The 24,736-nt window shown below is 50.7% G+C and overlaps 1 protein-coding gene and 1 pseudogene across 4 annotated transcripts in view; one reads left to right on the forward strand and one right to left on the reverse strand.

Annotated features, from left to right (window-relative positions):
* Nucleotides 1-24,736, forward strand: part of Kdm4a (lysine demethylase 4A) — a 44,697-nt gene that overhangs the window by 14,219 nt on the left and 5,742 nt on the right. For all 4 annotated transcript variants that reach the window (XM_085839035.1, XM_021160587.3, XM_029476257.2 and 1 more), the window contains exons 7-19: nt 906-1,009; nt 1,340-1,477; nt 3,175-3,422; nt 3,950-4,149; nt 5,315-5,685; nt 13,684-13,804; nt 18,025-18,206; nt 19,689-19,893; nt 20,228-20,304; nt 20,752-20,807; nt 22,399-22,507; nt 22,833-23,018; nt 24,369-24,539. In XM_085839035.1, the coding sequence (XP_085695161.1) occupies nt 906-1,009; nt 1,340-1,477; nt 3,175-3,422; nt 3,950-4,149; nt 5,315-5,685; nt 13,684-13,804; nt 18,025-18,206; nt 19,689-19,893; nt 20,228-20,304; nt 20,752-20,807; nt 22,399-22,507; nt 22,833-23,018; nt 24,369-24,539 (2,168 nt within the window). The remainder of the gene's footprint in view (nt 1-905; nt 1,010-1,339; nt 1,478-3,174; nt 3,423-3,949; nt 4,150-5,314; nt 5,686-13,683; nt 13,805-18,024; nt 18,207-19,688; nt 19,894-20,227; nt 20,305-20,751; nt 20,808-22,398; nt 22,508-22,832; nt 23,019-24,368; nt 24,540-24,736) is intronic.
* On the reverse strand, nt 1,673-1,780 carry LOC115030956 (small nucleolar RNA SNORA70; annotated as a pseudogene).

Below are 24,736 nucleotides of genomic sequence, written 5' to 3' on the forward strand. Positions count from 1 at the left end.
AGTTCTCAGGTTTTTAAGAGCAGGAGCAGCTTGAGTGTCAGAGTCTGGGGGAGCTGGAGGCTCACCCAGGTCCCAGACTTCTTGTGACTGGACCATTGTCAGCACTACCTTTTTTTTTTTTTCTGCCCAGACTAGGTGGCTCATGTCTTTTAATCTCAGAAGAGGCAGGCTGATCTTTGAGTGTTTTTTTGTTTTTGTTTGTTTGTTTGTTTTTCGAGGGTTTCTTTGTAGACCAGGCTGGCCTTGAACTCAGAAATCTGCCTGCCTCTGCCTCCCAATTGCTGGGATTAAAGGCAGTTTTTTTTAAAGATGTGTTTATTTTATGCATATGAATGCACTGTAGCTGTCTTCAGCCACAGCAGAAGGCATCAGTTCACATTACAGATCTGTGAGCCACCATGTGGTTGCTGGGATTTGAACTCAGGACCTCTGGAAGAGCAGTCAGTGCTCTTAACCATTGAGCCATCTCTCCAGTCTTGGTCTTCATAGTTCCAGGCAAACCCTGGGTGCATAGTGCAATTCCCAACCCCCCAAGTTTATTTTTAATTATAATTTTATTTATTTATTTATAATTTTTAATTTACATGCTTGAGTGTCTGTCGATGTTTGTGAGTACCATTTGAGGAGGCCAGAAAGAGGATGTTGGATTCCTTGGAACTGGAATTATAGGTGGTTCTGAGCTGCCCACTGTGGGTGCTGGGAACCAAACCTAGGTCCTCTGTAAGAGCAGTAAGCGAAATGCTCTTAACTGTTGAGCCATCTTCCTAGCCCCAGTTAGCATCACTTTGGTGACTGTCCTTCAGTAATCACCCCTGAGATCTGCAGGTGGGAAGTAACCCCAGAATCATCACCGCGCTTGTGCAGAGCCTCCCTCATTAACTCAGACCTGCCATCCTTTCAAACAGGCTTTTTCCCAGGAAGTGCTCAAAGCTGTGAGGCTTTTCTCCGCCACAAGATGACCCTGATCTCCCCATTAATGCTGAAGAAGTATGGCATTCCCTTTGACAAGGTGAGCTGGCTGTGGTCCCCACAGAAGGCCTCGGGCTTATGCAGAAGTACCCCTTGTGGTCTTCGTTTGGCAGAGTTTTGCGGTCTATTGTTCTTGTCTCTAGGGTGGGGTTTGATAACAGCAGGTGGCTAATGCCTTCTCCTGGTGCTGAGAGGATTGGTTAATTAGTCTCTTAGCATACATGATCTGTTAAGCGACAGTTCAAGACCTGGCAGTTTCCACTTACCCCTGGTTGATCATCTAAGTGGTAGCAAAGAAACACGCAGGAGCCCAGTTCTATGCTAGGCCCCTGCCAGGCATGGCAGTTGTGTCATATCTGCTCTTCTTCAGGTGACTCAAGAGGCTGGCGAGTTTATGATCACTTTTCCGTATGGTTACCACGCTGGCTTCAACCATGGCTTCAACTGTGCAGAGTCTACCAACTTTGCTACCCGCCGGTGGATTGAGTATGGCAAGCAGGCTGTGCTGGTAAGTTCTTCCAGGACACCATGGGCAGACGTGTCCGGCTAAGGATATTCTGGTCAGAACATTTTTTTTTTAACCGTTGGGACATGATGTCCTGGGCAGTGTGAGACATGACCAACTTGCCTTGGGGCTTCACAAAGGTGTCTTGTGTACATATCAAGAGCATACATTAGGTACAACATTTAGGTAAAAAACATGACTAGCCTCCCAAGGTCCTCTAGGGCAACCCATTTAAGGAACACTTCCAAGGAGGCTGCTATTTGCAGCCACTGCAGACCAGGACCTGGTTAACTTAATTAGCTGAAGACAGAAAAGTCCTCACTCTGTGCACGTGTGCATTTGAGTTGCTAATGGGGACTGAGGATTGACCCTAGGGCATTTTGAATGTTAGACAATGTTTAACATTGAGCAGTGGCCTCAGCCATTTTTTTTAAATAAAGACAGGATCTCAGTATACCAGACTGTCCTTCAACTCACAGGAACTCACAGGCAATCTGCCTGCCTCTGCCTCTGCCTCTGCCTGACCACTGTGGTCCGAGTGCTGCACCACCACTCCCAGCCTCAACTCCCCTTACAAAGTTTTGTTTGGAGCCAGGGTCTTGCTCTGTAGACTAGGTTCTCCTTGTGCTTGTGATTGTCTTTCCTGGGTCTCTCGGATTGCTGGGGTACTGTTATTTAGCTCGGCATCTGTCATGCAAGAGTCTTAGGGCAAGCAGCAGGGCCTAGACTGTTGATCTAAAAGAGTAAACTTGCCTGTTTGGTCCCAGCGTGGGTAGATACCCAGGGCAGGTAGCAGCTCACCGTTGGGGAAGCATTTGCAGATTTTGTCTCTACCTGTTCTCCTTAGACCCATGTGGTTGGATTAGTTGAGCCTCGTGCTGTGCACTCTGCTTTTGGATTTTCCTATTTGCTGGGATTTGAAGGTTCTCCAGGACAGTGAACCCTGAGTCTGGGAACTTCAGCATCAGCTAAAATTGGTCTTTTTTTTTTTTTTTTTTTTTTTTTTTTTTTGGTTTTTTCGAGACAGGGTTTCTCTGTGTAGCCCTGGCTGTCACTGGCACTCACTTTGGAGACCAGGCTGGCCTTGAACTCAGAAATCTGTCTGCCTCTGCCTCCCAAGTGCTGGGATTAAAGGCGTGCGCCACCACCGCCCAGCTAAAATTGGTTTATTAAATGTGGCCCATATCATACAAAATAATGCATTCCATCCTGTCACATCATCTTTGTTTTCCCTTCCTTCCTTCCTTCCTTCCTTCCTTCCTTCCTTCCTTCCTTCCTTCCTTCCTTCATCTCTCTCTCCCTCTCTCTTTCTGTCCCTCTCCCTCCCTCCCCACCTTTCTTTCTTTTTTTATATATTTGAAACAGTCTCACTATGTAGCTCTGGCTGTGTTTGGAACCTACTATGTAGACCAGGCTGGCCTCAGACTCACCAGAGATCCACCTGCCTCTGCCTCCCGAGTGCTGGGATTAAAGGCACGCACTGTCTCATATCATTTTTATATATGTTAAAATGTACTAGGTTTTACCCCCCCCCCAAATAATCCTCTCTTGTGCCCTGCCCCAACAATGTGATTTTAAACCTTCTAATGCTTGAATCACACTTAGAGGATGGAGGTGGGACACGGGTGTGTGTGTGTGTGTGTGTGTGTGTGTGTGTGTGTAGGTGACCAGGTGTCCTCACTGTCTCTCTCCTGTGGCAGTGCTCCTGCAGAAAAGATATGGTGAAGATCTCCATGGATGTGTTCGTGAGGAGGTTCCAGCCGGAACGCTACAAACTTTGGAAAGCCGGGAAGGACAGCACGGTTATTGACCACACTCTGCCCACACCGGAAGCAGCCGAGTTCCTGAAGGACAGTGGCGGACTAACCCCGAGAGCAGGGAGTGAGGAGTGCCCAGAGGAGGACGCGGAAGCAGCGGAGCAGGGAGAGGAGGGGGATGTGAAGAGAAGGTACAGGGTGGGCTGTGGGCTTAGCTCTGGGGAAGGAAGGGGTGGAGGCACCACAGTTTGAGTGTCTGCGTTGTTTGCATTGCGCACAGGCAGGCTTTGGAAACAGCTCTGGAAGTCACAGCGCTGATGACCCGGCAGCTTCCCGTGGTTCTTGGTGAGGGTAGGGAGCCTGTGCTGCTGTGCAGAGAGTCAGTTTCCCCCAGCACCACATAAATTTTGAAAGAAATATGGTGGTAGGAGCTAGACTTATCCATTCTGGGGGACTAAGGAATTGTAACTGGCTTCATTGGGGTGTGAACCAGAGGATTTGTGCACATTGGGGAAAGACTGGGGCAGCTGTATGTCTCGCCTCAGTCCTCATGTCCAGGGTGGGCAGCAGGGCAGCACTGTTCAGATGATGGAATGACTGGGATGTGTTGAGGCAGCCTGGCCGTTTGCTTTGGGTTGTGTGTGGCCTGTAGGGCAGCATTCTGGTGAATGGTGAGTTGGTGACTGTACATGCTCTTAGGTTTGTTGTCTCCTTGCAGCCTGGCCAAGCATCGGATAGGGACAAAGAGACACAGAGTCTGTCTGGAAATACCACAGGAGGTCAGTCAGAGCGAGCTCTTCCCCAAGGAAGAGCTGAGTTCTGGACAGTATGAGATGACAGAGTGCCCGGCCACCCTCGCCCCAGTGAGGCCCACCCACAGCTCCGTGCGGCAAGTTGAGGACAGTCTTCCCTTCCCAGGTGAGCTGACAGACTGGTTGGCCCACAGCCCTGACTGACACCTGTCTGTTGGAGGCTCAGTGCTGTACTGAGTTGCAAGGTGACCTGTCTGTGGGCAGCCCTGTATTGGAGTGTGAGAAGCACTTTGCTTGGGGACTTGTAGGGCAGCCAGACACAGAGGAAACGGCTTGTTCTATTGCTTGGTGGGGACTCGGGGACACCAATGACCAAAGGCTTCTGTGAAGGATTCAGTCCTAGAAGGTGGGTGGGTGCAGCAGGGGCGTCTGAACGAGGAAGACCAGAAAGAGCCTGAGATGGAAAGTACCATCTCCTGGAGCCCTCGGGGATTTCCTCTGAATCTGATGTCGGGTTGGGAAGGATGGATGCAGTCTGTGGCCAGGCTGGATGAGAGGGGCAAGGCTTGCCTCAGGCTCCTGATGTTGGGATGATAGGCTTGTGCCGCCGCTGGCCTTTGTTTGTTTTTAGTCACTGTCTCGCTCTGTAGCCCTGACTGGCCTTCAACTGGCTCTCCTTCTGCCTCTCCAGTTCTGGGATCATAGGCAAGCACTACCTGTCCATCTTAAGTCTTAAGTGTAACTGTCAGTGTTGGAGGAGTACAGTGTCAGATCAGGGCCCAGCCGTTGTGGTGCTTTGTTCACTGGGAGGCTGGAGGACCTGGGTTGGAGGAGACATGTCTTGGGAGCAGCCACTCAGATAAGCACCAAGTCTGGATTTACTAGGTTCAGGCTTATTTTGGACTTGAAGAAATCTGTTTACTATGCCAACTGTATGTCTGATGGTTAGATAGCACTGTGGCCATGTGCTTTGGGGCTTGGCTAGCTCTTAGCAGATTTCTTTTAACTTTGGCCGCCGAGCTTCAGCTGCATGAGGGAATGACAGCATCACTTGTTCATAACCTTGTCATAGGTGAATTATGACACCTTATGCCCGGGACTTGGGTTTCAGACTCCTGAAAATGAATGGTAGATTTCTCACATAGCAAGGAGAGGGAGAAATTGGGGGCCCTAGAAGGTGCACAGTTGGTTCCAGTCACGTGGTGGCCTTGTCGGTGAGAGCTAGTATAGGAAGTCAGTTCTTACCTGGAGCCTGTGCGTGTTGTAGTTTACCAACCTACCTTCATCAAGTTTTCCCGCCTGAATCTATCTGATCAGCACCTATGTTTCAGATTACTCTGACCCCACTGAAGTCAAATTTGAAGAGCTGAAGAATGTCAAACTAGAGGAGGAAGATGAGGAGGATGAGCCCGAAGCAGCCGCACTGGACCTTTCTGTGAATCCTGCGTCCGTAGGAGGACGCCTCGTCTTCTCCGGTTCCAAAAAGAAATCGTCTTCCAGCCTGGGCTCCACTTCGTCTCAGGATTCAGTTTCTTCAGATTCTGAAACCGCCGAGTCTGTCTCTTGCCAGGGCCAAGAGAAAACGGGAGTTCTCACCGTGCACAGCTATGCCAGAGGGGACGGCAAGGCTACCACAGGAGAGCCGAGTGTGAAGAAGAAGCGCAGTGCTCCCCGCAGCATCAGCGAGCAGGAGCTGGCAGAGGTACAGGCCCTGCAAGGCATCCGGTGAAGGAGGGGGCCTGTGAGGGTGAAGGCGCTGTGGGCTGTGGGAGGACAGGAGAGCCCCCCCCTCCCCGCCATCTTGCATTTACTGCTGCATCTGTTGTGTCAGAATGCCAGGCCATATTTCCCGTCTTCCCAGTTTGTTCTTCACTGGCTCTTCACCTTTGCTCTGTGTGTCTTTCAATGCAGAGGCTTACACCTCAGCAGCAGCTCAGGGACTGTGCTGTGTAAAACGAAGCTTGGCTGGCTGGATGCTCTGCTATGGTGGGAGCTCTTCCTCTGACTCGTTGCCTAGAGACTGGAAGGTTTGAGTGGCAGTTGTTGCAGCCCAGATGTTTTGAGATTTGAGATGAGGTGGCAGTCTTAGTCACTGTCCTATTGCTGCGACGAGACAGGGTGACCAAGGCAACTCTTACAAATACTTACAAGAGATACTTACAAACACTTGTAAGTATTTAACTGAGGACTGGCTTACAGTTTGAGAGGCTTAGTCCTTCACCATCATGGCGGGAAGCATGGCAGACATGCGCTGGAGTAGTAGTTGCTTCGCCCATCCTGATCTGCAGGCAGAAAGGGAGATAGCTAGGCTTGGCATGGGCTTTTAAAACTACGAAGTGACACATTTCTACCAACAAGGCCACACCCCCTCATCCTTAGAAATGGTGGCTCTCCCTGGTAACCAAGCATTCCAATATCTGAGCCATGGGACCATTTTAGTCAAACCCCCACAGTGGCCTTTCTCACCCCAATATTCAAGGGGCATTTGCTTCGTAGGAGTCCTCGCTGCTCTGTGGAGTCCTCGCTGCTCTGTGGAGTCCTAGCTTGTCATTGATATACCACTGTGAATTCCCAAAACTGTACACAGCTGTGCCTGTTCAGGCTTCCTCCTTGTGCCCACTGTCACCAGAAGCCGGTTCACTTTGTATATCATGGTTCCCGGCAGGTCTGCCGTGCCGAGAAGGACATGAATGGGTCGCAGCTGATTCACCTCTCCCACATAGCCTCTCCCTGGCTTCCCAGATTCCAGTCAGGGCCAAGTGGGCAAGCTAGGCATGATGCTACCTACACACCTGTAATCCCAGCACTTGGGAGGACGAGGTTGGACTAGGAGTCCATCCTTGGCTACATAATAGTTTGAGGCCAACCCAGGGCTACAGTAGACCCAGTCTTAAGAAAATTGTAAAAAGGAGCTGGTGAGATTGGTCAATAGGGATAGGTGCCTGCCAACAGGCCTAATGATCTGATTTCCGTTTCTGAACCTACATGGTAGGAAGGGGGATCCAGCCCCTGAAGTTGTTTCTGATCTCCACTCCACGTGCACACTTCGGTGGCAGCAACTGAGGGCGCAGACCCCAAGTGTCTACATTCCTTTGCCTAGACTTTGGTTGTTGGTTGTTTGAGACAAGATCTCGCTGTGTACCTCTGGCTGGCCTTGAACTCACAGAGACCTACATGGCTTTCTTTTTCCCTTCATATTAAGTAACTTGTTTGGTTGGTTATATTTGAAAAACAGGAATGCTTCGTGAGTCCGCTGTACCCTTGCAGACAGGCCCTGTGGACCTTCCTTCCTTCCCTATACGGCCCGGTTGACGTGCTGCTGGCTTGCCTCTCTTCCTCACTCGTCCTCACGGCTTTCCCCAGTGCTTGCTGCCTTTCACCCCATCTCAGCTTCCTTTACCCCCTTATGTTTTTTTTAAAAAAATACTTACTTTGAATTATGTGTATGTGTGTGCTCTTTGTGTGTGTTTGTACACCTTCAGCTGTGAACTCGCATCTCTAGCACCTTGGGGTTTTTTGTTTTGTTTTGTTTTCTTTCTTTCTTTTCTTTTTTTTTTTTTTTCTTTTTGGCTAGGATCTTGCTATGTAATTTTTTTTTTTTCAGGATTTGAGGGGAGAGGGTTGTTTGTGTATGTATGTGATATGTGGGTATTTGCATACATGACAGTTGGGGATCAGAGGACAACTTTCAGGAGTCAGTTCTCTACTTCCACCCTGTTAGGGTAGGGCCTCTTGCTGCTGCTGCTGCAGCTGTGGCGGCGGCGGTGGCGGCGGCGGCGGTGGCTGCTGCTGCTGCATGTGCTCCTGGCTGCGTGGCCTGAGAATGTATGGCTAGTCCTGCCTCCCGTCTTGCCTTGGTGCTGGATCGCCACCGCATCTAGCTTTTCCTATGGGTTACCGGGACAGAACTCAAGTTAGCAGGTTTGTGTGGCAAGTGCTTTTACCTGATGGGTCATCTGACTAGCTCTGGATCTTGCTATTTGATACAGCCCAGGCTGGCCTTGAGCTTTTCTGCTCCCTAATTCTGGCTCCTGCCTCATACACAGCGCCTCATCTTTTTGGAACTCAATCAAATCTTGTTATTAAGGTTCTCAGAAAGTTGCCTCAGCTGACCTGGAACTCACTATGTAGCCTTGATCTAAAGATCCTCCAGCCCTGGCCTCCCAAGTGCTGGGACTACAGCTCTCACTGTATATTGGGAATCAGCTCTCCTCTTGCATTGTGTGGATCCCATGGACCAAACTCACAGGGCATCCATCGGTCTTGGTGGTGGGTAGTGCTTCTCCACGCTGAGCCATTCATGGCTCTCCCTCCTCTTGTCTTCAGTACCCAGATAATTCTCTCCATTTGCTCTGAGTGTCAGGACCCAGTTTCTGTAGACTTCCTCCGCGCACCTCGGAGTGGTGGCAGGCTAATGAACTGATAACCCCACGCTTCTTCTGGATGCCATGGTCACTCTCTATGACCCTTAGTGCAGGGCCTTCGGCTTGGAGACCATCTTACCCCTTGCAGCTGCTACCTCGTTTTTTCTCACAAGCCCTCGGGTGCCAGCCTGCCCTGCTGTGGCACGGCGGTTTACCCCGCCTGTCCTGTGCCTGCAGAATCCTGACTTCCTGCCTCCAGTTTCAATCACAGTCCAAAAACTAGCTAGCAAACAGCAAAGATGTAATGGATCCTAAATATTTTATGAACATTGTTCAGTCCATTACTATAATTTAATGTTACTGGAGTTTTTTGGTGTGATTTTTATTTTATATTTGGAGAGCTTCCAGTAAGTCAATAAATACCAGTCATCTCCTTTTCTTCCTATATTTGATATCAGTTAAGTGATGGATTAAAAAAAATGGGCATATGGGGACTAGGTGTCATCTTTTTATCAGTAAATACTATTGAACAAAGTGACTTTTCTTTAACCTGTCGGTAAATGGTCCTACTCCTCTTTTGCTTTCAAATAGATGGATGACCGAGGGACAGGCTGTCCTGAGTGTCCACAGGCTCTGGGAAGGGGCAAAGCCTTGCCCAAGCTCTCACATAGAAAGGCTGCAGACTAGTGTGTACTCTGCGGCAGGCAGATTGCAGCTCGCTGCTGCACACTGAGCATCCGTGGCATGGACAGAAGCCAGGACACCTTCGCCATGCTAACCCGCAGGGTAGGGAGGCTTCTCTTAGGATGCCTGTCCCGTCCTGCTGCAAAGCCCGGTGTGCTCGGCCTCCTTTCCATTTCTTTGTGGATTCTCATTCTCGGTAATTCTCTGTTCTTCGTCAGTTTGTGCTGGCAGCTTTGAGCTACTTAAGTTCTCCAAAGAGGTTGACTTGTCCGATCGGCCTGCTTGCTGTCCTGTGGAGTTGTTAGGGCCTGTGTTCTGTATGCCAGGACTGCCTTCCAGGACCTCCTTGAGAGCATCAGTCCCAGCACTGGGTGGTGATGGGTAATGAAGCTCCCACTGAGAGAGCTGAAAGTTCTTTATGGATGTAGAAAAGGAGATTTTTGGCTCAATCTTGAAGTTTGGAGGAATGTACCAGGTAGATAGAAGGTGATTGGAATGCGAGTCTGGGAAGAGGAGAGTGTTCTCTTCTTCATAGTTCTGGTAGCCCACACTGAGGTCAGAGCATGATGTGTGTGCTCTGCGGGCTGTGCTTGGAGACTCTGACCTGTACAGAGATGGAATGTGTGTGCCATGGGGAGTGTGGGTGCCTGTCATGCAGATCTGACCTCAGGCTCTTGTGCACAATTCTCCATTCGGCTTTTACTACTTTAAACCCAGATGCCTCACAACTTCCTTATCCTTTGGGTCTCACTGTGTATCACTGGCTATTGTGGAACTCACTTTGTGAGCAAGGCTAGCCTTGAACAAACAGAGATCCACCTACCTTTGCCTCCCTAGTGCTGAGATAAAAAAGAATGTGCTACCAAACCCAGCTTACTTTTATTTATTGTGTTCCAGGATAGGAGGAAAAAGGATTTAAAAAAGAAAAAGAGCACTTGGCCAGGCTTTGGTGGCACACCTCTCTAGTCCCAGCATTCAGGAGGCAGGAGGGTCTCTGTGAGTTCGAGGCCAGCCTGGTCTACAGAGCAAGTTCTAGGACAGCCAGGGCTATACAGAGAAACCCTGTCTAAAACTAGAAAAAAGGAAAGAAAGGAAGGAAGGAAGAAAAAAGAAAAGCCCATTGAGAACTTGCTCTTTTTGTTTGAGGATGGAGCTGGGCTGCCTGACCCAGTCGGGGCTGAAGGAGCACCTGAGTTTCTGAAGAGAAGAACTCAGGACTTGGAGACAGGATGGCTGACATGTAACACAGTGCAGGCAACCCAGCTATGGCTTCCTGGAGTGGGAAGAGCATCATCTAAGGACAATGGAGATTCTAAGCAAACTAAAGGAGTGTTTAGTGTTTGGTTAGTGAGTTCAGGTCAGGGCACATTGAACCGCACCTGCTTGTGAGGTTGTCAGGGGGCATGCATTAGCAAGGTGTAGGTAGATGATGATGGGGACATGTCATGGGATGGACACAGGACACAGAGGATGGGAAGGATCCGTGAGAGGTCAGATCCAGTAAAGAGTGGTGTAGTCAGCTCCAAGATAGTGGGAGATGTGGTCAAGTGAACCATGAACCAGGGCAGGAGCCTGTGAAGGGGGGGAGGTTGCAGCTGATGGGGAAAGATGGGTTGGATCCAGGGCATGGCTGATGTTGGGGGCAGAAGTGGGTATCACGGCACAGGTGGAAGGACTAGGAGGGAATGGCTGTACATAGGGCTTTTGCTTTATTTTTTAAATGTAATGAAACAATGGCAAATTTACCATCTATTTCCAGTGTCCTGTTCAGTAGATGTTTTTGGAATGGGAGGAGACAGGAGTTATTTCCAGGGTGTCCTGGAGTATGAACCTTCCTCCGTGTAACCCAGCTCTTGTCAGAAGCCATTATTTTGCATTGAGTTCCATTCTCCTTGGAAGCCCTGCAGGTATCGGGCTGGAGAGGAAGATAAGCACATAGCCTCCTCCATTCAGCATCCCTGCTCAGCAGCACTGGGAAGATCCTCCCAGCTTGGCCCATGAGCTTTCCGTACTTGTGGAGCGAGTGACTGAAGGGCAGGCTTGTTTTAGTGAGAAGCCAGCATGGAGGCACAACAGCTTTGCTCCACAGATCTGACAGCACCGACTGTGTGTTTGGAAAGATGAGGGTTCCTGAGAGCACAGTGTGTCTCAGGTACTCATACCCTGCCCCTGGCATCCTCTAGCTGTAACCGGGCCACTTGCTTTCAGTGTGTATGCTACCTGTCCACACCCAGGCTCTGTCCAGAGCCACCTGGTAGGCTAGCTTTAGTGACGGTGCCCTGCGGAAGTGCCAAGGCAGTGGGGTTCCCACGGCTTAGGAGGCCACGGAGACATATCTGCTGCAGACCTGCTTGTTCAAGCAAGGCTGGGAACAGATGCTTCTGTGCAAGACAAGCCTCACTGGCAACGTTGACTATAACTCTGTAGGCCACATGTTAGAGAGGAAATAGAAATTTCTGGAACCTGGGGCGCCGCGTTGTTGAAGGCAGGGGCCTGGAACATTCTGCACAAGGCTCCTGGCCTTCTTTGGTGCTGTTGCTGTATGTGCCTTAGGGACTCTATCGGTCCTGCCCAGATCGTACGGCATGGTCCCCCTGTTTGACAGCCGCCTGCTTCTCAGTCTTAGGTCTCCATTGTCATATGAACATAACACGTTCACAGGGTTAGGTCATGGGCATTCTGTCTGCCACCTGTCTTACTGTCTCCATTTTACTGACTTCTTTCTCTCTGGCTGTAGGCCATGCTTCGATGGCCTGTCCTGGAGGCCACTCTGTCCTCAGACTAATCAAACTTCTCTTGAGGTGTGATTCCTTCCTGTTCCTGCTGTCTTCTGGGAGAAGTAGACATTAGGTCTAGATTGCCATGTGTTCTGAGCACCTCTCTGCTTCATGAAGCCTTCTGAGCTTTGTGGAACTCCATACTTCTTTTTAGAGTCCCGGGGAGCCTTCCCAGCTGTGTGGAGCTCCTCACTTGTATCCGCTGAGGGGCCTTTTTACGTACACTGTTCACTTGATGATGCAGAGGGTTAAGCCTGGCCTGGACATGCACAGCAGGGGTAGTGCCCCTTAACTACACCATGGTGCCCCGTTGTACATTAGAAAAACACTGCTTTGGGTATACCATATGGGCAGGGTCTGTTTGGAAGTCTGGTTGTGTGTTCCAGGCAGTGCCTACCAAAGATTCTTACTCTGCCTCGTTCTGGTATGGTCCATGGATCGTTCACTCAGGAGATCTAGATCCTGTCCTGTCAGTCCGTTGCTTCACACCTCCTCCGTTCCTGAGGGGCCTTTGCACATCAAAGGTGTTGAGTCAACATTTGTTGACTGGGTGGTCTCATGGACCTATTGGTACACTTGTATTCGCAGGAACAGGCTCTCTGCCTGAATGTAGCTGATACAGAACTATTTTCTCTTGAGATACCAAGTGCCATCCTGAAGCTCCGAGATGCTCTGTATTCCATGGGTCCAGGAGACCTCTAAAGTGGCCCTGTAGTGCCTCCACTTTTCCGTAGACCTGAGGCATAAGTGTCGAAAAGTGGCTGACTTCTAGGCCTCATTTCCTTCCTTAATGGTTTTGCCAAGACTGTGTCTTGTAATGTCAGTATAACCAATTTTTAAGCATGCTGATTAAAAAGAAACTCTGGAGTATTAATCAGTCCTGTACGTCTTAAATCTAATTATGTTTGCTCAGGCATGATGCAAATGCAGTGTTAAACAACTTTCCCATGTCATCTGGGCCAGAGGGCAGACACTCTGTTGGCTGACATTCTTTCTTGGAGAAAAGGAAGCTCACATCACCGAGGGTGCTAGCAGTGGCCACAAGAGCCCAGTCTCCACAGGGGGGAAGGTGGAGTTGGAGCTGGGTTGCTATCCTTGCAATGGCTTAGGTGCCACCTCCCTTTGTCTGTCTTCTAAGTTCTCAGTATAGAGGGCCCAGCAGCCCAGCACTGAAACAGATGCTGACCTCCAAAGGAAAGGGCTGCTTGGACTCCTCTGATGTCCTGATGTGTTTCATGGCAGGGACTTTAAAGTGGGAGAGTCCCTGCCTTGTTTAGGCGGCTTGTGAGAAGTCCAAGAAGCAAGACATACACAGATTTTTGCCCTAAGTTCTAAAGTATGCCAGTATAGACTAGTGTGCATGGCACTATGGCTTCTGCTTTTCTGAGACGTGTTTTTTAGATTTGTCTAAACTTTTATTTGTGCGTGAGTATTTGGCACCCGTATGTGCCTGTGCACTCATGTGTACAGTGCCTGAGAACTACAGAAGAGAGGGCGTTGAACTCCCTAGAAATGGGGCTTAAGATGGTTGTGAGCTGCCGGGTGGGTGTCAGGAAGAGCAGCTTAACCACTGAGCCATCCATCTCTCCAGCCCCCAAATTGACCTTTTGTTCATTTCTACATTTGTTCCCTGGGTCCCTCTTCTCCCCTCAGCTCCCCTGCCTTCCCTCCCTTCCTCCTGTTTCTGAGACTTTGTATCCCACACATGGCCCACAAGCCTTTGTCCTCTAACCTCAGCCTCAGGAGAGAGGGAGAGGGGCGGCTCTCTGGTGTTTGCGGGGGTGTGGGGGGGGTGGGGGTGGGGGTGGTGGTGGTGGTGGTGGTGGTGTCATCACAGCGCCCTGCGGTTTCATCACCTGGCTGATCTTTGCTCAGGTTGCAGATGAGTACATGCTCTCCCTGGAGGAGAATAAGAAGACCAAGGGTCGCCGCCAGCCCTTGAGTAAGCTCCCACGCCACCACCCACTCGTGCTGCAGGAGTGCGGCAGTGATGACGGTAAGTCGTCTCCTCTCTTCACTAGAAGGAAAGTGGGTCCCCACAGCGAGCCTCGCCCTCACAGGGCGTCAGAGGTCAGGGGTGGGCGTGGGCCCAGGGCATAGGACAACTCAGGGCTGGTGGGCTGTGTAATTGTACGCAACCTCTTTCCTTTCTCTTCCTAGGAGGTATAAGGTTGGTTTTTCAGGATAGTAAGTTCCATCAGTGATACCAAGCTCTGTGCTGGCTGTGTGCATGCACAACTGGCTAAGATATGTGCCTGCCCTCAAGGTACCCACAGAGTAGTGGGGTTGCCAGCTAAAGGGATGTAAAGAAAGGAGCCCTATCCAAGCTGAGGGGACAGCAGGGATGAGATGGGGAACGGGGGTGCAGGCAGGGGAGCTGCCTGGCAGTGCTACATAGCTCAAGCTGGAGGGCACAGCTGCAGCCTGAAGTGAGCTGGAGGAGCAAGGCAGGCGTCGGGCTGGCCGTCCACAGCTCCTCTCACGAGCCTACTGAGGCTGTCCTCACAGGCAATAGGGAGCCGTGGAGGTGTGTTTGAAGAAGGGGAGCACCACAGTGGGGGGGTTGGCATTAGAAGGACTGCTCCCAGACACCACTGGGCTTGGATGCTGGTGGGGTGGGAGAAGCGGAAGTAGTGAAGACGCCGGCGCCAGCCGGATTGGGCAGCAGCCTGCAGAGCTGGAAGAGGGTAGTCCACAGGGAAGAAGAGGAGTCGATGGCCTCATCTTCGTGTCCTAAGGCTTTTGGCTTCAGAAACCCAAGGTTAGTGTAGATAGAGAAAATTGATGTGGGAAGACATTGATGTGGAGGATTGTTTTTAAATGAAAGGGTCTCACTCATCAAGAACGCCTAGAAGCTTGAGCAGGGGCTGGAGGTGGGACAGAGGAGCAGAAGAGCTTGGGAAGGAGTCAGAAAAGGGAACTAAGAGATCTGTGTAAGGAGAACTAGGAAGTGTAGCTCTGAAGTGCATCTTGACAACAGCAGGGAGTGGTCATCTCCGTTGCCTGGAGTAGCAGGCCGGTGCTGGCAGGCCTCCCAGGTACTGGCTCTTGCACGCTTGTGGAACCAGAGCCACTTGGACTGCTGACTCTCCAGTGCTGAGCCCCTCTCCTCCTCCTCTCCTGTGGCATGCTGTCACAGCTCATCTCTCAGTTTTCCTCTTAGAAAGTATGGGACAGCCTGGGCGCAGGGATAGCCTACAGGCCCTGGGATCAGAAGTGGCCAGACTCTGAGTCTTGTCCCAGCTGTCCCTCTGAGTCTGTGCTCTGAGAGCTTCTGCTTCTTGTATGATTTCTTCCCTCGATGCTTTAAAACGACCCAGGTTAGCCAGACAGCTGTGCCACACGCCTTTAATCCCAGCACTTGGGAGGCAGAGGCAGGTGGATCTATGAGTTCCAGGCCAGCCTGGTCTACAGAGCCAGTTCTTTTTTGTTGTTGTTGTTGTTTTTTATAGCTTTATTTATTTATTTTATGTATATGAGTACACTGTAGCTGTACAAATGGTTGTGAGCCTTCATGTGGTTGTTGGGAATTGAATTCTTTAGGACCTCTGCTCGCTCTGGTCAACTCCACTCTCTCAGTCCCTGACTGCTCCGGCCCAAAGATTTATTTATTAGTATACATAAGTACACTGTGGCTGCCTTCAGACGCACCAGAGGAGGGGTCATAGCTCATTACGGGTGGTTGTGAGCCAGTTCTTAGACAGCCAAGATTACACAGAATAAAAAAACCCTGTTTCAAAAGCAAAAACTAACCAATCAGACAAAAACGTAGGGAAAATTTTCCAAGAGGCAAAAGAAAAATCATCCAAAGAGGAGCTTGTGCATACTGAGGGCACACACTTCCAGGCAGGTGTGAACTGTTGTCTGAGTATGTCTTTTTGGAATTATGTAACTGATGTCATCTGTCTCTACTTTTTGTGATAAGCAGTGTTCAGTCATGGCAAAGTGAAAGGAGACTCTGTGTGGTCCCCCCATGCGTTCATTGCTATCAGAACTTTTACTGTGAGTTTGTCTGCTTTCTTTCTGCTGGTACATTATGGACACAGGGTATAGAATAGTCCAGGCTGTAGTATAGCTCGGGCTGTGGTATAGCCCAGGCTGGCCTTGAGCTCCTGATCTTCTTCCCTCCGCTTTCAGGTGCTGCCAGCACAGCCTGCTCTGGCAGCTTTGGCTTCTCCTGGACACCTGCCGTGTCCCTGAGAGGAGGATGTGGTTTTCTGGTCTCTTCACTGTCCTCATTTATTTTTAAAGACAGGGTTTCTCGGTTTAGCTCTGGCTGTCCTGGAACTCTGTAGACCAGGCTGGCTTTGAACTCAGAGATCCACCTGCCTCTGTCTCTCAAGTGCTGGCTGGCTCTCTCTCTCTCTCTCTCTCCTCTTTCTTTCTGGCTTTTTATCTGAATTACAACATTTTCAGTGCGATGCACACATCTTGACTATAAGGCTCAGTGAAGCTTTACATATGTAAACTGTTAAAATTCTGATCCCTGCAATTTTCACTTAACACAGTGGAAGCCTCCCCTTGGCATTCAGTGTTCACATATGTCATGGTTTGGGCCACTTTTGGCTTCGTGAGTAGAGCAGATGTCAGTATGTGAAGACGGGCCTATGAGCTTGTCTATTTCTGTCCCTGCTGTACTATCTTGGTCCCTCATGTTGGGGTCAGGCACTCTGGGCTCTTAGAGGCTGTCTGGCTCGTTCACACTGACCTCCTTACGCTACAGTGGCCCTTCACAGGGGCTGGCTGTGCACAGTGGCAGCTGCCAGGTCCCTGTAGATGAAACCTGACTATGGTAGGTGGAGGAAGAAATGGCTTCTCTGCATTGTGCTAGAGTTGCCTGGAGTGAGCATGTGGGCACCTACAATAGGTGTGCCCACCACAGCTTACGCTAGGCTTCTTTGCAGAGACCTCGAGCCTCTGGGGGAAGGAGTGTTTTTATCGTAGCCAGTAGCACTGCAGTGGTTTACAAATACACAGTCCCCTGGGCAGTAGCCTCATGGCAATGCCTGATGGGTGCACTGTCAAAGCCAATTTTCTGTCAGCCACTGAATGCATGGCCAGAGGGATAGACAACAGGGGCTTCTCATCTCCACATGCAACAGCAGTTCCTACAGGCTTGCGCCTCCTCACCTGTTTATTGCATCAATCTGTCCCGACGTTTGCTCCTGCTTCTATCAGGGTTCTCTCCAGCGTTCAAAATTGTTAAGGTTCTGCCCTGCTCCTTGACCTTGTGTGTGCCAGGAACTAGTGGGCTTTGCACCTTTCTTGCTTTGTGAGAATAGTTCCACTGTGTTCCATTCTGCATTGAGTCTCACTCTTGGGGAAAGATGAACCCAGAGGAAGATTTTTCCTTGGTCGTGGTTAAGGGTGCCCGAGTTGTGAGGCCAGCTGCTGCCCAGCACACTGAAGAGAGACGAGGAGTCTATGGCCCAGGGCTCTGAGGAAGGCCAGCAAGTTGCTGGTTGAGGCTTTATAATACTTGATGCTCTTCAGGATCAGCATTTTCCTCCCTCTCTCCCAGTCTTTGAACATGCAGTAGCCAGTTTTATTTCCTGGCTGGCTGCATTATGCCTGTGAGTTCTCCACTCACAAGCTCCTGGTTGACATAGACATTTAATGGCCAGGAAGAAGATTCATCTGAGATCCTGGGATGCCCCCTGCCCTCAACAGGCAGATTGTTCTTCCCCCACGACCTGGACTTTCCAGAGTGAGTGGGAAAGTCCTGACCAAGGGCCATGATGTAACACTTTTCAACCTTACCAGTCCTGTTTCGGCCTGTTTCCCCAGGACACCTGAAGGGGAAGCCCAGAGGAGAACAGACTTGACTCGCTGGCATTTTGGAGGCAGCAAACAGCATAGTTCTGACAGGCTGCTGCTTTATTCTGCTGCCCACAAGGGCAGAGGGTTGAATGTGGCAGCTGTTACAAGGGGACAGAGTGGGATGAGCACCCAGAACATGAGGAAGAATAGAGACCTTGAGCCAGAGAAAGCAGTTGCGACAGCCACCCTAGTCCCCCATGTCCCGGCTCACATCCCAGCTAAGTCACCCTGGCCTAAAAGGAATCTGTTGCTAATTGTTTGGCCCTTGCCTCTTATCACCCTCTGGAATCCTGAGTTTAGTCAGGGACCAGGGGCGCTGGCTGAGCTCCTCTGCACTGTAGGCAGACCTCCTGTGTGCAGGCTGGTGCTAACTCACGCTTCTGTTTCCTCCTCTAGAGACTTCTGAGCAGCTGACCCCCGAGGAAGAGGCTGAGGAGACAGAGGCGTGGGCCAAGCCTCTGAGCCAGCTGTGGCAGAACCGACCCCCGAACTTTGAGGCTGAAAAGGAATTCAATGAGCTCATGGCCCAACAGGCCCCTCACTGTGCTGTGTGTATGATCTTCCAGACCTACCATCAGGTGAGTGTGCCTTGCTGCCACCAGATATCCTGGGCCAGCAATTGGAGGAAGCTGGGTTTAATTGTGGGTGCGAGGCTTGTCACTGCTTGTCTTTAGGGGGCCTTTCCCTAGTATCCTCGTTCTGTTAATGCTCGCGTGGCTATGCCAGGCAGATAACACTTAAGAATGTTTTGATCTGGTGACCCTTGTTTGTGACACAGATCTCGCTGTTTGCAGAGCATGTTTCTTCTTATCTTTCTGGTCTGGGGCTCTTTCTTCTTGATCCTATGCAGTTCTGGTTAATTAGGGTACAAGAATGCAGTTTCTTTCCCATTTGACATCAGCCTTGGGCCAGGAGCCTGGTCTTCTCATGCCATTTTCTTTTTTCCCCTCCTCATTGTCATAGTGAGTGCTGCCTGAGCAGTAGGCAGCTGGGGCCGGGGAGGCGGGAGGGCAGAGGCTCTGCCACAGTGAAGGCTGGGCTCAACTGTGGGCTTCCCATGCTGGGCCACTGATGACCTCACAGCGTGGATCGCTTTAGGTCGAGCTCCAGAAGGTCAGACAGGAATTCACAGCAGGCAGGTGCCGAGTAACCAACTCAGGCTCACATGGGTCCTATGCCGTGTGGCAGTAGGTAGGCAGTTTCCTTATCATAGTTAAAGTGGCCCAGATGCCCTGAGGTTGGCAGGGCCCAGGCTCATGCATGCAGAAGGATGGCATCTAGACCCACATGCTGGATCAACAGCGACTTCTTTGTATTAACTGGCAGCAAAGCAAAGAACTGTTTGTGCTGTGTTTGTGAGGGACGTGACTGCCTGATTGTTACTGTCAGCAGCTCTCTTAGGTGGGGGCCAGAGTTTCTTGAATGGCATAGGCTCAGAGGGTGCCGCGCTTCCTGGCTCTGTCCTAGGAATAAGGATCATGGTGCCATCCAGCGGCAGAGCCAGAGGATATTTGTAGTGACTATAGTTTGCCAAGGGGACTATGAAACATAATGTTCTTTCTAGAGAGCCCTCAAGCCAGGAATCACAGGTGGGGACCCAGCCATGTGACAGTGCCACAGTTCAGGTGACCTGCTGACGTGGCCCGGCAGAGGCAGTCAGTGCTGGTCCGTTAGGAGCACGGACTCTGGGTGCTGTCCCCGAGTGGGGCTGCCATGTGGCACAGCACCTGGGGGACAGGCAGTGCCTGGCTGCTGGTGTCTCTGTGAATTTTATTATCACTTGGTTTGGGAAGACTCAAGTCCCAGGTGCCTCTTACTTGCTCCCTTTTCTCAGTTGTCCCCCAGGGCCCTTTGTTTGATGCTGCTGTGAGAAATTGAATTTGAGTCATTAGAGGTAACTTCAATTAGTAGCTTCAGGATAATGGCTGTGCACCCGGGAGCTATAGCTGCAGTCATACCCGTAAGAGGCCCAGCTTTCTGCTGATGGAGCAGGTGGAGGGCTAGGAGCACAGCCGCATGCTCACCGCCCTGCCCCCGTTCATTCTCCACCGTTCACTTAGGTGGAATTTGGAGCATTCAGTCAGAGCTGTGGGGATGCTTCAGAGCCAGCTGCCCAGACTCAGAGGACCAAGCCGCTGATCCCTGAAATGTGCTTCACCACAACTGGCTGCAGCACAGACATCAATCTGTCCACCCCGTACCTAGAGGAGGACGGCACCAGCATGCTAGTGTCCTGCAAGAAGTGCAGTGTCCGGGTCCACGCCAGTGAGTACCTCTTGCCTCCTCTCACGGGAGCTGGAAGTTGTCACCGAATGGCCTTCCCAGTCTCCTGCTGCAAAGGATGCTTATGTCTTCTTGGGAAGTTGGTGGCTGGTGGATGAGTTGCCTGTCAACTTGGGGTCTCTAGATACATACTAGGGAGCTGTACCAGTGAATCCACAGTTTCTGACTTTCCTGGGTCTCGGGGCCATACTGTATGGTTGAGCCCTGGGGACTCTGGGATTTCTGTATGATTTACTGTCTTTGGGAGAGCACTGTGCATCTGCATTCTAACGGCAGCCTCTGGGTTGGGTTGCATTTGCTCTCCTGCTGTTCTTAGGTTGCTATGGCGTCCCTCCTGCCAAGGCTTCTGAAGAATGGATGTGCTCTCGATGTTCAGCCAATGCCCTGGAGGAAGTGAGTAGCCCCATGCTTTTCCCATCGTCTTCAGAGATCGGGGTGGCTTTGGGGCTAGCCTCTTTCCATGCTGGACACAATTTATGTCCAGAGCAGCTGGCTGAGGATTTGGTACTCTGAGATGTCAGAGCCAGTGGATCTGAGGGCTGTGTTAGTGCTGTGAGGGCAGGTCAGGTAGCTGTCCCTGGAGCAGCCATCACTTCCTTTGAAGAATTCAACTCTTGGTTTGGAGTCTCAGAATGGGGCTCAGATGGTTCATTATGTAGTTCTAATTATGCATTAAGGCCTGTCGCCTTTAGGGGAGTCCCAACTGCAGGGCATGTACCTGAAGGCCTCCCTGCCACTACGCTACTCTTGGCAGGGTTTCGTTGTCCACAGGAAGTGTCAGGAGAGCAGGCTGTATGTAGTGAATTGTTGGTAACTGTTTCCCTTTTGCTTCCCGGACAGGACTGCTGTTTATGCTCGTTGCGTGGAGGGGCCCTGCAGAGAGCAAATGACGACAGGTGAGTTCTCTGGGAAGTTTGACGCCCAGGCCCAGTTCTGAGCATGTGCAATGCTTCGAGGGCAGGAGCTGCTCCTGAGGGTTGGTGAGGACTCGGGCAGCCCATGGCACGGGGCTGGAATAGAATGAGCAAGACTGGCCTAGGCTTCCTCTCTCACTTCACCTTTTTCTCAGAGGCAGAGACGTAAGCAGTGTCCTTCTTTGAGAGATGATAGTCCTGAGAAAATGACACAGGCATTTTGTGGTCTGGAAGTGAGGATACTGACCTGGTCCCAGTTGGCTGCCTGCCTTCCTTTTTAAAGAAAAAACAATGCACTTATTTTATGTGTGTGGCTGTTTTGCCTGCATTGCATCTCTGGGCATCCTGTGCACAGGTTTCCACAGAGGCCAGACCAAGACTTTGGGTCTCCTGGGTCTAGAGATACAAATGGTTGTCAGTCACTATGTGGGTCCTGGGAATTGAACCCAGATACCCTGGGAGAGCAGCCAGTGCTCTCAACCTTTGAGTTAGCTCTCTGGTCCTGATTCTTTCTTTCAAGACAGGGTCTCCTGAAATGTCCTGTGTAGTCCCTGCTGGCATCTTTAACTGTTGATCCTCCTGCCTCAGCCTCCCACAGACTGGGATTATAGATAATACAGTGGCAAGCACTTTCCACAGAGTTAACTCTGCCTGGCTGGACCTGCTGGTGGAGATCAGGCAGATGTCCTTAGGGGAACCTGTTGGGCACCGGGGAGAGCTTAGGCAGGCCACCCACTGTTGGAGCTATAGAAGTTTCTGGGCTTCTCAGCCTCTCTCTGTACACGTAATTCTCATTGAGTTATACCCTTGTGCTGTCTCGGGTCTACCTCCTCTGAGGAGGAAACACAAGCTGTTGAGGGTTTGCTCTGTAAAGAGTAGCACAGCACATGTGGGCTGACAGCAGCCAGCAGTGGATAGCCTGCCTCTGAATAAAACCCAGCCCCCACCCTGGCAGGATCCCCACACTGCTCGTGGTGGATGCTGTGTGGCTATCCTCACTCCTTTACAGAAACACGGCTGTTACCAGTGGTCACTGTAATTCTCCCAGGGCAGGTAGAGCCTGGCTGGTAACTTTTTTTGTTGAAGTGGAAATGGCTTTGCTTAAACCTCTCATCATTGCCCTTTAACCTTTGATCCATGTTCTGCCCTCTAAGGCCAGACCTGTTCCCATCCCCAATAACAGCCCAACCAGTAGTGCAGACTTTCGATTCCATGGCTCCTATAGGTTTTCATATTTAGCTGGGGCTGAACCCCGGGCCTTGTGCAATTGACACATCAGTGGAACCCCAACATTCCAATCTTGGGTTTCTCCACTTTGGGCATGTCTGTTTCCCAAAAGATGTCTGGGAGGGAAAAGCCCACCACTCTCAGTCAGTCGCTTTGCCAGAGCAAGGAGGTGGTGTGAGAGGCTTGCCCCTGCACTGGCCTTGGGCAGTGTGTGCACAGTACTGCATATGGTGTAAATGACGCTTTCCCTGAGTCCATCGGTCGGTCATGCTGGGTGATAGAGGAAGTTTGGTCAGCAAGCCCCTGGGGCTATATAAACGAGTGACTAAACTTCCTCTTTTGGCAGATGGGTTCATGTTTCATGTGCAGTGGCAATTCTAGAAGCAAGGTTTGTCAACATTGCTGAAAGAAGTCCAGTGGATGTGAGCAAGATCCCTCTGCCCCGCTTCAAACTGGTAAGCCAGAGTGGGCTTGGGATTTGCATAGCTCCCCGCTGATGAGTCTGGGGAGCTGAGTGGATTTCGGCTTAGCTTTGGTCAGTCTCATTCCCCTCATGAGGCTGAATTGCCTCACGGGGACTTTACATTGGATATAGGAGTAGAGCAGTCCCTAGGTGCTCCCACGTATTGGGGGAGGGGGGAGTTGGCTTTTGATGGCTTGGCTTTATGCATTTCGGAGGGAAAACAAGAAGAGATGGATGGCCATTCCACAGAATCGTGTTCTCTCTCTCTCTCTCTCTCTCTCTCTCTCTCTCTCTCTCTCTCTCTCTCTCCTGTGCAGAAGTGTGTTTTTTGTAAGAAGCGGAGAAAACGGAATGCTGGCTGCTGTGTGCAGTGCTCCCATGGCCGCTGCCCCACTGCCTTCCACGTGAGCTGTGCTCAGGCTGCTGGGGTGATGATGCAACCCGACGACTGGCCCTTTGTTGTCTTCATCACGTGCTTCCGCCACAAGATTCCCAATCTGGAGGTGAGAGGGCACCATAATAGAGTCCTCTTGACAGGTTTCAGGGTCATTTTCTCTTCATGTTGCCAAGTTATTACATCAGCATATATCCTTGATGGAAAATGTTAATGAGTTAGCAACTAACATATGGCTCAGCCTGACCCACTTCTTGCCTTGGCCTTCACAGTTCAGTGGCACTGGCAAACCATGGCTTGGTTCTTTGGTTTTACCTGTTCCCTTGCTTAAGTCTCCTGAGCATCTTCACCCAAGAGCCTGGTATGTCAGAGCAGTTCCGTAAGTGGTGAGAGCTGAACCCTCTGACAGTTGGACATTTTCTGCCACATAGGAGGGCGGTGACATGTGCAGGATGTGTGGGATGTGGCCTGTGGAGTTCTGGAGGGGCCTGCGGGGGCCCCAAGGAAGTAGAGGGGAGTTAGATTGTAATCATAGCTTCAGAAACAGAGGAGTATGTCTTATAAGAAGGAACATTCAGGGTGGTTTTGGGAATCTGGCAGGTAGTCATAAAAAGGGAGCAGTGCCCCGGGGGAAGGCCCTGGCCTGCCACATTTAAGTTCCCTTCTCTTTCTGAGTGAGGATAACTTGTGGAAGGCCAGGATTTCGAGTCGTTTGTGTGCAGCTGTGCACATACATTGGAGTGTATGTGGGAAGCAGATCAGCTTTTGAGAGTCAGGTCTCTCCGTCTGCCTTGTGGATGTAGCGTTTCTCGAATCCCCCACCCAGGCCACTTAGCTTCCAGGTGATTCTTCAGCTGATACCTCTCGCCTTGAAACAGGCATGCTGTGACTTCACTGTGCCTGTCACAGTGGCTGGCATTTGTTTTGTTTTCTTTTGTTTTTTTGAGATAGGGTCTGTAGTCCTGGTTTTCTTAGAACTCACTGTGCAGACCAGAGGGTCTCAGTTCTTGCGCTCTTCTCCTGAGGGTAGAGCTAATGCCCAAGTGGTTGGTTAGTGATGTTCAGGGTCTAGGGCCCAGGGCGCCAGCTACCTATTGCGTCTCTATCCAGATGCTATGACACATCCCTGAGGTGTATACATTAGAATGTATTATTTGGTTAGTTTCAGGGAAATCATGAAGGGAAGTGAGTTCATAGATTTTTGGATAAGATAGGCTGAGGCAGGACATTGCTGTAAATTGGAGAACAAAACAAAATAATTAAAGAAAAAGATAGTGTCATCTAAGAACTAGTTGGCTTGGAGCTCAGAGCTCATGTGAGTGGCTTGTCGCTGGAATGTAGGTGTCTGAAAGGCCTGTTCTGCCTTCCATTTGTCTCAGTCTTTTCTTTGCCACACTCACTTCCCCCGGCCCCCATAGGGGACAGTGTGATCCAGGCTAATCCAGGCTGTTCCTTCTAGCGTGCTAAGGGAGCCTTGCTGAGCATCACGGCGGGCCAGAAGGTTATCAGCAAACACAAGAACGGGCGCTTCTACCAGTGTGAAGTGGTCAGACTCACCACCGAGACCTTCTACGAAGTCAACTTTGACGATGGCTCCTTCAGTGACAACCTTTATCCTGAGGACATAGTGGTAATGTCTGAAAGCAGCTTCTGGCAGCACTTTGGGTCTGGGACATCTTCTCGGTATTGCCAGCAGCTTCCCCGAGGAGTTCAGAGGAGTCAGTGTTCCCTGCAGTCCACTGAAATATGCTTATATCTCAGACCAAATTATTTCTAATAGCATCTAGTTCAGGATGCAAGCTCACGCTCTGGTAGCAAACGGCTGCT

This window comes from Mus caroli, unplaced genomic scaffold (genome assembly GCF_978045245.1).
Source record: "Mus caroli unplaced genomic scaffold, Mus_caroli_1 scaffold_6, whole genome shotgun sequence".
Taxonomy (NCBI): Eukaryota; Metazoa; Chordata; class Mammalia; order Rodentia; family Muridae; genus Mus; species Mus caroli.